Below are 10,676 nucleotides of genomic sequence, written 5' to 3'. Positions count from 1 at the left end.
CCCTGCAGGGGTAGCTGTGAGGGAACCAGTGTGGAAATGCAGCAATTGATCCTTTGGTCCCTGTCCCCAAGGGACTGAGAGAGACCCAAAAATCCTGCAAATCCCACAAGGCTGTGCTCAACAACCTGAGCAGAACCCTGCACAGTGCGAGCTGAGGCAGCAGAGCTGAAAAAACAAAAACCATTTCTCCTGATTTAATCCAAAATCTGCGTTGTGTGTGCAATGAGAGGGACAAGGGTCCTGTGTTCCCTGGCACTGGAAGAGGGAATGGGGAGCCCCTGGGGGAACTGGGAGCACTGGAACGGGAATTCTGGGCTGCCCTGCACGGGACCTCCCCACTCGTGGCCACCTCCCAGCCAGAATGGGAATCCATGAGATCCAAACGTAGGTGGGACACACGGAGGGGGCACTTGGGCAGGGACCTCCAGTTCCCCCAGTGCCCCCTGTGTTCCCAATGTCCCCCAGTCTCACAACACATTATTGTAGACGGCACTGGGGTCCCAGTGTTGCCCATGGGGTCCCGGCAGCTCCTTGTGGTCACCTGGGGGAGGTGACGGGGGGGACCCTGAGAGAGACTCGGGTTGGGCACATGGGTGGGGGTGTCACCCGTGGGTGATGAGTCCCTGTCCCCACCTGTACTCACCCCCTGCCCTCTCAGTGCACACAATGTGGGGGTCCAGCGCTGCCCCCTCCGCTGGGGAAGCCGAGGGCTCCTGGGGAGGCCTGTGGGGATAAGGGGGGGTCTGTGGGAGTGCGGGGCTTCCTGCAGAGAGGGTAAAATGGGGGTTCAGACCAGGAGACCCCCACTCACCTTTCCTGTGGCTTCCTGAGGGCTGCAAAGGAAAGGAGGGAGGGGTGACTGTGGGGATATCGGGAGGCTTGAACACCCTCGGGACTCCTGACTGCCCCCTGAGACTGAAAACACCTCCAAAAAGTCCCTGATAGAACGCACAAAAGAACTGCATGATCCTCCAGGACCTCCCCAAATCCCCCAGGACTTCCTATGGAGGTGTCTGGGGACTCAGCTACACCCAAGTCAGTAGCTGTTGGTGCCACCCTCTGCCCCCACACTCTGAGGGGCTTCACCCCAATCCCTGGGACCCCCATGCCCCCCCATTATCACCCACCCTGGTGGTGCCACCAGTGACAGCCCCCGATGACAGCCAGGAGCAGGAGCAGGTACAGGAGGGTCCTGCCGACATTCAGAGCCACTGCAGGGGACAGAGGGTGCCGGAGCTCCCCTGGTCTCTCTGAACTGCCTCGGCTAGCTCGGGGTCAGAGAGACAGGGGATTTTTTATCCGGCATGGACAAAGGCAAAAGATTAGAGGAGGCTCTCCTTCCCGGGATGAGCCAAGTTTATTGTCCTGAAGAGTTCCAGGGAGAAGAGAGAGAGCATGGGAAATGCGGGGTGTTTTCAATCCCAACTCAGAGGTGGAGGAACCCTTGGTCACAGCCCCTCAGGGCTGGCCAGGGGGAAAAGGGAGGGGTTAAGGGAAGGGGAGAACCACGCTACAAACCAAGAGGGGAAACAGAACAAACCATCCTCAGTGCAACACAAAACCATAAATGTGCATTACAACAGGAGGGGACACCACAGCCCCCCCTGTGCCCACTCCCCACCGGTCTCTGCCTCACCAGGGCCCATCCCTGGGGTGTCAGGCCCGTGCCCGGGGCACTCACCCCACAGGAGCAGTGCCACCTTCCCGGCCACCCTGGTGTCCTGGGCCATGAGCACTGGCTGTCACTCGCTGCCAGGGCCACCTGTCCCCTGGCTGGCGGCTCTTGGGATGAAGGGACAGGAAGCGAGCTCAGGTCTCGTCCTCGTGTGTAGGTGGCCCTTGGTTGGGGAGGGGTGTGGACAGGATGGGGGCAGGGTGGGGACCTTGTAGAACATGGGGGTGATGGTGGGACATGGTGGGGACAGGATGTGTCCACAATTTGGTGGCTGAGGTGGTGCTGGGACCAAGGATGGCTGTCATGGCGCTTGTCTGCCAGGGATGGGGCCACATGGGAATGGGGGTCCCAAGGTTTGGGTGGAGTCAGAGTTGGGGATTAGGGTCCCAGAAAAAAGTAGCCTCCAGGGATTTGTGATCTTGGGATAAATCCCCGGGATGGAGGTTCCAGGGGCATGGGGGTGCTGGGGAAAATCATGGTCCACAAGGCAAGGGGAGGTCCCAGAGGCTGGAACTGCCAGGATGGGGATCCTTGGGAATGGAGACCATGTGGAATGGAATTCCTGGGATGGGGGTCCCAGGGCAGGGGGACAGAAGGAATGGGGGTGCCTTGGTTGGGGTCCCATGGGGAATGGGGGTGCCAGGGATGGGCAGTGGCTGGGCAGGCCCCATGGGTCACAGCTCCTGCCCTGGGTACCTCAGATTTTCGGGTCACTAAGGGCCCAGCTCTGTAGCCCGGGATGTCCCGTGGTTTGGGGGGTCACCTAAACCCCAAAGGAACATTCCGAGGGTCTGTGGGTCTCTGTCCCCCTGACGTCCCAGGGACATTTTCCAATCTTCAATTTCTATTCCCTTCCTTTAATCCCTCAATTTCACACAAACCCCGAACCCCTCTCTCTTCCAGACTTGATGATCCTGTAGAACACCTGATCAGGGAATGGGTTGGGGGAACCCCAGGGTGGGGGAAGCAGAGGGTGAGGGGTCTGCAGGGAGGGGTGGGGAGGCTGTGGGGCATGGGGGTGTCCAGCTGTGCCCCCCAACACTTTCACTTTCTCTCTCCTGCAGCAGGAGGAAGAGGCTGTTTGTGCTGAGAGCCACACGGGGCAGGTTCTGTCCTGGGGGGCACATCCAGGGCTCCTGTCCTGGGGGTTCCTGTCCCAGGGGGACACATCCTGCCCGAGGGGGTCTTGTCCTGGGGGATGGTGGCTCCGGGGGGTTCCAGACTTCTCCATTCTCCCTCCCTCCTCCCGTGCAGGATCTGAGCCGGCAAGAGCAGCTTGGGAATGGAGCCCCAGGCAGGAAGGAGCTCCCAAAGTCCTCCTGCTGGGAGCCAGTGGCCATCCAGGTGTGGGGCCCGGCCATGGCCCAGCCCCACTGCTCAGGGATGGGCATTGGCCAGCCCTGCTCTGGCCAGCCCCAGGTGGCAGCCAGGACCTGAGGCTCCCCCCATCCCCTTGCCTTTGATTCTGGCAGCTTTTGAGCTGCTGCAAAGGTGAGAATTCTGTGGGGGGAAATGGCCTGGCTGTGGTTTGCTGAGCCCTGCAAGAAGCACAAAACCCCGTGTGAGCCCAAGCAGTGGCTCTGCGAGGGCCTTTGATGGTTTTCAGAGCAGGGCTGGCTGGAAACCCCCCTGCAGGGGCAGCTGTGAGGGAACTAGTGTGGAAATGCAGCAAATGATCATTTGGTCCCTGTCCCCAAAGGGACTGAGAGAGACCCGAAAATCCTGCAAACCCCACAAGGATCTGCTCAACAACCAGCTGCACTTTGGAACCTCTCTTAAAGAATGCTTAGGCTCTGGATGGGGACACCAGAAGAGAGGCAAAAGTGTGGAAATAACGAGCAGGAGCTGCCCACGTGGCTCTGGGGCACAGGGCTGTCACAGCAGGAGCAGGGAGTGCCCAGGCAGGGGAATTCAGGGCAGGCTGCAGTGGATTTACCAGGGAATCAGAGCCTGAGGGACACACAGGCATTTCCACACATTGCTGTGCAATCCCTGCTCCAAGGATGCACAGAGTTTCTGCCCTTTTGGCAGCACAACCCATGGGAAGGAAATCAAGCTTCAGGGTGGGCACGAGAAAAATGGGCAGAGTTCCTAACTCTGGCCCAACAAAAGCCTTCCTTATGGGCAGGGCTGCAGCCCGGCAGGCAGGGAACAACCCCATGGACCTGTTGGACACTCAGGGAGATTCCACACTCTGTGTTATCCACAAGCAAACGCTGTTCTGGGATGCACCACTGGCCTCCTGAAGGGAACCAAAACATCTCATTTCCTTGTGACTTGTTTGTACTGTGAGCGACTTGCTGAGAGAGCAAGCATTTAAAGTATTGAAGAAACCAGAACATTTTATACATTACCAGATTGATTTTTGCTAAGTTCGTTGTTGACTGTAATAAAAACGATGAAGGAAAAGATTCTTGCCTTCTTTCTGTGGATGCATAATTTTGTCTCATCCAATTGGGCAACAGTTAAATCAAGTGAATGTAGCCTGGGATTTCCCATCATCAGGGCAAGGTCGTAACAGGAAGCCCCTTAAGTTTGGGCACCCGAGATGTGCCAGGGCCCCAGTAGGGGCAACGGGAATGCTCAGAGACCCCAGGAAAGAGGTGCCCAGGATGTGCCCCCTGTGGGACAGGAATCCCCAAGGACGTGGCACCCCCAGAAGAACGAGGACCCCCCTGGCACAAGACCTCAGGACAAGAGCCAGGCATCAGCACTCCAGAGGAGCCCTTTTCCCTCAGGGCAGGACCCCTCTGGATGTGTCCCCCAGGACAGAATCCACGTCCTGGCCTCAGCATAAACGGCCTCTTCCTTCTGCTGCAGGAAAGAGAAAGTGAAAATCCTGGGGTTGGGGACACGGCCAGACAGCTCCATCTCCCCCAGCCCCCCAACCTCTGCCTGCACCCCCAGCCCCCTTTTCCCCATCCTGGCATCCCCCACCTGTTGCCTGCTTAGGTGTTCCCTGTGATGGTTGAGCCAGGAAATGTGGGGATGGGAAAAAGCCCAGGGGTGTGTGGGGCAGAGAGCCAGAACCTCCCAGGACGAGGCTGGGGAGCCCCCCTGGCCATGATCACCCTGTGGGAGCTGTGCTGGGCTCTGAGCCACCCCAAAATCTGAGGCACTCTGTGAAAGAGCTGTGAACCCTGTGCCCACCCAGCCACTGCCCATCCCTGGGAACCCCCATTCCTGTGGGAACCCAGCCCTGGCACCCCCATTCCCTTGGTCTCTCCTCCCTGGGAACCTCCACCATAGAACTCCAATTTCTCAGCACCGCCATTGTCTTGATCCCATCCCAGGGGCTGCTTCTTCCCCCAGAACTCCAATTCCCAAGGGTCCCTCTTGTCCCCCAGCACCCAAAACCCTGGGACCCACATGCCATGACACCCATCCTTGGCCCCCTGCACCACCCCAGACACCAAATTGTGGACACATCCTGTCCCCACCATGTCCCACCATCACCCCCATGTCCATCAAGTTCCCCACCCTGCCCCCATCCTGTCCACACCCCTCCCCCACCAAGGGCCACCTACACACGAGGACGAGACCTGAGCTCGCTTCCTGTCCCTTCATCCCAAGAGCCGCCAGCCAGGGGACAGGTGGCCCTGGCAGCGAGTGACAGCCAGTGCCCATGGCTGGGGACACCGGGATGGCCGGGAAGGTGGCGCTGCTCCTGTGGGGTGAGTACCCCGGGCACGGGCCTGACGCCCCAGGGATGGGCACTGGAGAGGCAGAGACTGGTGGGGAGGGGGCAAAGGGGGGGCTGTGGTGTCCCCTGAGGTCCCCAAGGCCAAACAGAGCCAGGGCCTGGGCATGGACACCAGTGTGACCAGAGTGGTGGGGACAGGAACAGGGCAACTGAGATGGGGGAACTGGGAACAGGGGGACAGTGATTTTGTGACAGGGATGTAGGGGTAGCTGTGGAGAGAGGGACAGGGAGACAGGGATGCAGGGACAGGGACAAGGGCCTCGTCCTGTGCAGATGGGTCATGGGGACAGGAGCCATTGCAATGTGATCAGGGACACAGGGCCATGGGGATGTGGCCATGGGGACAGGTGCTCTAGGGCTGGTGAGGGTGACCTGTGCACACATGGGGTGTCCACAGTGTCCCCATGTCCTGCCTCAGCCCAGGGTGACAGGGCTGTCCTAGTCCTCAAAACCTCCGTGCTACCCCAGTGTCCCCATGGGAACAGACAGTTTTGGGGACAGACACCACGGCAGGTGCCCCAGGTGCTGCTGTCCCTGCAGGGCCACCCCCACCCAGCCCTGTCCCTTCTCCCTTGCAGCCCAGACCCTCGGCCTCGCTGGTGAGTCCTCGGGGGATGCCATGTCCCCGCCCCGCTGTCCCCAGCCCCGCGCTGGCCCTGGTAGGCTGGTGTCCCCTGTCACCCGCAGGTGCCCAGACCACCCAGCTCCTCGTGCAGCCCCCCTGGACACCGGCGGTGCTGTGGGACCAGGTGACACTGACCTGCCAGGGCTCGGGCACCGCCGGTGCCACCACCTGGTACAAGGACGGGCAGCGCTGGGGGCAGGATGGACCCGACAGCTTCCTTGTCACCGAGAGTGGCACCTACACGTGTGACAGACCCGGCAGTGGGCACAGCCCCCCCGTGCTGGTGTCAAATGGTGAGGGGGGATCTGAAATGCTCAGGGTGGCTCCCTGAGAGCTCTGGGTGGGCTCCAGTCCGTGGGTGGCCTCACAGCCCTCGTGTGCCCAGAGCCTGTCCCCGGCACCCAGGGACATCCCAGTGCATCCCAGTGCACCCCAGTGTGGTGGGACCCCACTGGTGACAGCTGTGCCACGGGGCTGCTCCTGGTGTCCCTGGGACCCTCCCGCGCACTGGACACTGCAGCCAGATGTCTCCGGTGCCATGGGCACCCACTTTGGAGCTGTCTCGGGCTCTTCAGTGTGACGGGACCCTGCTGTCCCACAGAGCCGCTGGTGCTGCAGGTGCCAGCACGGGCACTGCTGGAGGGGGACACGGTGAAACTGCGCTGCCGGGGCAGGCCAGAAAAGCCTGTCACCAGCGTGCGATTTTCCCAGGACAACAAGAATTTGAGTGGGTCCATGAACAGCACGGAGATGTCCCTGTCCCATCTGCAGCTTCACAGCAGTGGTCGCTACCGCTGCACAGGCTGGGTAGGCTCAGTAGTTAAAGTATCAGCACCAGTATCAGTCACAGTGCATGGTGAGCACCCCCAGGCTGGAACCCCAATATCCTGATACCCCCAAAGCCACTTCTCAGTGCACTCAGAGTGACCTCCCCATTCTCGTCTCCTTTCCCAGAACTGATGCTGGTCTTGTTTCGGGAAGGTCCCCCCGAGCTCACCGAGGGGTCCCCCCTCAATCTCAGCTGCCTCAGCACCCCCAGCCCCCTGCGGCCCCCAGCCCCCCTCCTGTACAGCTTCTACCGGGATGGGCAGAGGGTGGGGGGCCCGCAGGGGTCCCCGCAGCTCCTGGTGCCTGCTGCGGGAGTCTCCCACTCGGGGAATTACACCTGCGAGGTGAGCTCTGAAGAGGGGACCGTGCAGAAGATCAGTGCCCGGCTCGGCGTCACGGTGCGCAGTGAGTGCGGGGATGGGCACGGGGAGCCCCCTGAGCCCTCCCAGGTCTCCCATCCCCGCTCAACCTCTCCGTGCTGCCCTGCCTTCCCAGCTCCCTCCCTGAGTCCTCCCATCATTTTCCCTGGTGCCTCCATCCCTCACCAGGTCCCCTCACCCCTCCCTGGAGAAGCTGCTCCTCCCTCTCCACTGTCCCTCCATTGTCTACATGTCCCACCATCCCTGTCTGCGTCCCCAACATCTTCCCAGGGGTTTCCTTCTACCGTCTCCATGCGTCACCTCTCTCAATCTCCCATCCTTCTCTGACATCCCTTCCACCACTTTCCAATCCTCTCCACCATGTTTACACCCTCTTCTTCCTAACTGGGACATCTCCACCCGACTCCGATTCGCCCCCTCCCTGCGTCCCTCATTGCTTCCCAGAGTCCACCACTCCTCCCATATCCCCAGTCCCTCCTCTGTTCCCCTGCAGGGGTCCCACCCTCGGGAGTGTCCGTGTCGGTGCAGGCCCCCGGTGGACAGGTGGCACTGGGGGACAGCCTGGTGCTGAGCTGCACAGTGGCCATGGGTACAGGTCCCCTGTCCTTCTCCTGGCACCGGGAGGGCTCGGGGGCAACGCTGGGCACCGGCCCCCGCCTGGAGCTGCGGCACGTTGGGGACAATGACAGCGGCCACTACCAGTGCCGGGTCAGCGACGGTGAACGTGCGGCCCAGAGTGTCCCCATGAATGTCACTGTCCTGGGTGAGCGGGACCCTCGGGCTGGGGGTGACCCCACCCACAGCATCCCCATCCTCCTCGGCCACGTGCCAGCCCTGTCTGTGTCCCCGCAGTGCCCGTGGCCAATGCCACCATCACCCCCGGTCCCCCGGCACTCCAGGTGCGCCCAGGTGACCCCGTGACCCTGCGCTGCTCGGTGCAGGTGGGCTCAGCCCCTGTCACTTTCACCTGGCTCCACAACGGCCAGGAGCTGGCCCGGGGTCCCCTCCTGCATCTTGGGGACATCGATGTGGGACATTCGGGGACCTACCAGTGCATGGCCACCAACCAGCTGGGACAGGACGGGCACCGCGTGTTCCAGGCACTCAGCCCAGAGCTGGCCCTGGAGGTGACACCACAGGGAACCACTGGACACCGCGGAAACAGAGGTGGGGTCAGACAGGATGATTGGGATTGCAGGACCCCAGGAGTGACAGGTGACCCTGATGTGTCCCTTCTGTCCCCAGCAGTGGCCGCAGGGCTTGGCGGGTCCCTCCTCTTCCTGGTGCTGCTCGTGGGTGGAGCTGTGGGCTGGCACCGGTGGAACAGCATGGGTGGGTGACAATGGGGACAATGGGGGCCCTGGGGAGCTGGGGGGATGCCAGAATGTGGGTGTGATGGGGCAGCAATTACAGCCTCTGATTTGGTCTGCTTTGTGCGCTGAGAATTTTTGTTCAGGATTTTAAAACATTTAGGGTCATGTTGGAGGGCCTTGCAGGGATTTTGGTGGTTCTTTCAGTGATCCTGGGGCAATTTAGAGTGTTCCACTCCCTGACAAACTCGAGCTTCTAGGGGGTCACATGGTCCAGTGCACTGGGGTGGTTCAGGGGTTCTGGGGGACAGCAGGGATTATCAGAGGACACCAGGGAAACTGCTGGTGCAGTGGGGTTTCTGGATTCCTGAGAGTGGTCCGGGCCCTGGGGACCCCACAGTTACCCCCTCTCCTCTTTCCTTTGCAGCAGCCAGGAATCAGCAGGAAAGGTGAGTGGGGAGCACAAACCACACTCCCATTTTTAACCCTCAACCCCCAGACCCCACATTCTCTCCCACGCATCCCCTTTATTCCCTCAGGGCCCCCCCTGAGACCTTGGCACCCCCAGAGGAAGGGGAGGTGCTGTACACCCACGTCGTGATCACCAAGCAGATGGGGGGTGAGTCCAGGCTGGGACACACGCAGAGGGACACGTCACCCATGAGTGTTCCCCCAGCCAGATGCCACAGCCAGTGTCTCTCGCAGCGTCCCCCTGTGCCACCACACTCCAGGATCCCCAGGTGACCTACGCGGAGCTGCCAGCAACCCATGGGTGACCACGGGAATCTGGGGACATCTACAGAAATGTGCTGTGACATTGGGGGCATGGCTGGGCACTGGGGGAACAGGGAGCACTGTGGGCACTGGGGTACCCCACCTATGGGCAGTCATAAACCTGTGTATGTCCCACTGCTCCCGTGGGTTCCCAACATTCACGGGTAGGTGGGCACAACTTGGGCATCACGTGTGAGACTGCACAGGCTCCCCAGCTCCCCAGAGCTCCCTGTGCCCCCAGAACCCACAGGGCCATCCCCACCCCCCTTCCACTGCCACCAGTGACTCCCCATTCTGCATCCAAGTGCTCCCATAACCCTCAGAGATTTCCCCATTCCCTCCTCACTGTGCTCCCAGTATCCTCAAGGCCGCCCTATTTCCCTCCTCCCGGTGCCAGTGGAGCTCAGGTCTCGTTGCCCTCTCATTGGCACCAAAATGCAGCTTTTTGGTTCAACTGGCAGACATGGTGTTTCTTTGTTCAGCTCTGTCGGGCTTTAGGAATGGGATTCTCCTATTTTTGGAAGCCACTAAAAACCTGTGCTCTGGATTCCCTTCTCCCCTGTCTCAAACCTCTCCTGTGCCGTGTTCCCCACACAATGGTGTCAGAAAGGCCTTGGGGCGTATTCCTCATCTTTCCTTTTTCCTCAGGACTCGGGATCAGGCCATGACACAGGGTGGGGTGTCAGGGACAGGAAAAGTTGGATGTCTTTTGAGGCATTCTGAAACACCTGTGTATGGGTGGGCTGGCTTAGGCCTTGCTTTTGGTGACACAGGGCCCCATGTGTCAGTCAGTCCGTCAGCCATGGCACACTGGGGACAGAGTGAGAGTCTGCCATACCCAGCTCCTGAGTGGCTGAGTGACCTGGAGTCCCAGCTTGGGACAGGGCCCTTGGTGGCCCCAGGGTTTAAAAGGCAGAGCATGAGGTGGCCAAGTGTCTGACGTTGTCAGCTCCTGGAGTGTCTGCTCCATCCACGCTGTATCCCAAACAATTTTGTCTTGGTTTAAAAGAGAAACATTTGCCATGGAAAGGAGGATGGAAATGGAAAAGGAATGGAAAGAGGACCCACACCTCCAAATTATTATAATTGAAAAATCTTTTTAGCTTGCACCAAAAAGAGCAAGAAAAGGAATACCAGTTCATTACTAGGAAGTTTGTACATCAGAATAGGACAGAAAACAAGACAAGAACAGAAATTTCCAACCCGCTCAGAGCTGTTTGATCATCTTTGATGTCGTTATGAACACGGCCAGCAGGGGGCGCTGCTGCAGGGAGCACTTCCGGCCAGCAGGGGACGCTGCTGCAGGGAGCACTTCCGGCCAGCAGGGGGAGCTGCTGCAGGGAGCACTTCCGGCCAGCAGGGGGCGCTGCTGCAGGGAGCA

General features: G+C 60.2%; 1 protein-coding gene across 1 annotated transcript; it reads left to right on the top strand.

Annotated features, from left to right (window-relative positions):
* The first annotated feature begins 1,864 nt into the window (after positions 1-1,864).
* On the top strand, positions 1,865-9,297 carry LOC134055096 (Fc receptor-like protein 2). The gene is made up of 15 exons (XM_062511226.1): positions 1,865-1,875; positions 2,579-2,648; positions 2,740-2,781; positions 2,930-3,019; positions 5,249-5,330; positions 5,957-5,977; positions 6,066-6,296; positions 6,605-6,859; positions 6,958-7,236; positions 7,705-7,974; positions 8,064-8,378; positions 8,457-8,543; positions 8,949-8,970; positions 9,061-9,140; positions 9,227-9,297. Exons 1-15 carry the CDS (start codon positions 1,865-1,867, stop codon positions 9,295-9,297), a joined length of 1,926 nt encoding a protein of 641 aa, XP_062367210.1.
* Positions 9,298-10,676: the final 1,379 nt, after the last annotated feature.

Source organism: Cinclus cinclus, chromosome 31, assembly GCF_963662255.1.
Source record: "Cinclus cinclus chromosome 31, bCinCin1.1, whole genome shotgun sequence".
Classification (NCBI taxonomy): domain Eukaryota; kingdom Metazoa; phylum Chordata; class Aves; order Passeriformes; family Cinclidae; genus Cinclus; species Cinclus cinclus.
Note: the sequence above shows the minus strand (reverse complement) of the source record. Positions and strands in the feature narration are given on the sequence as shown.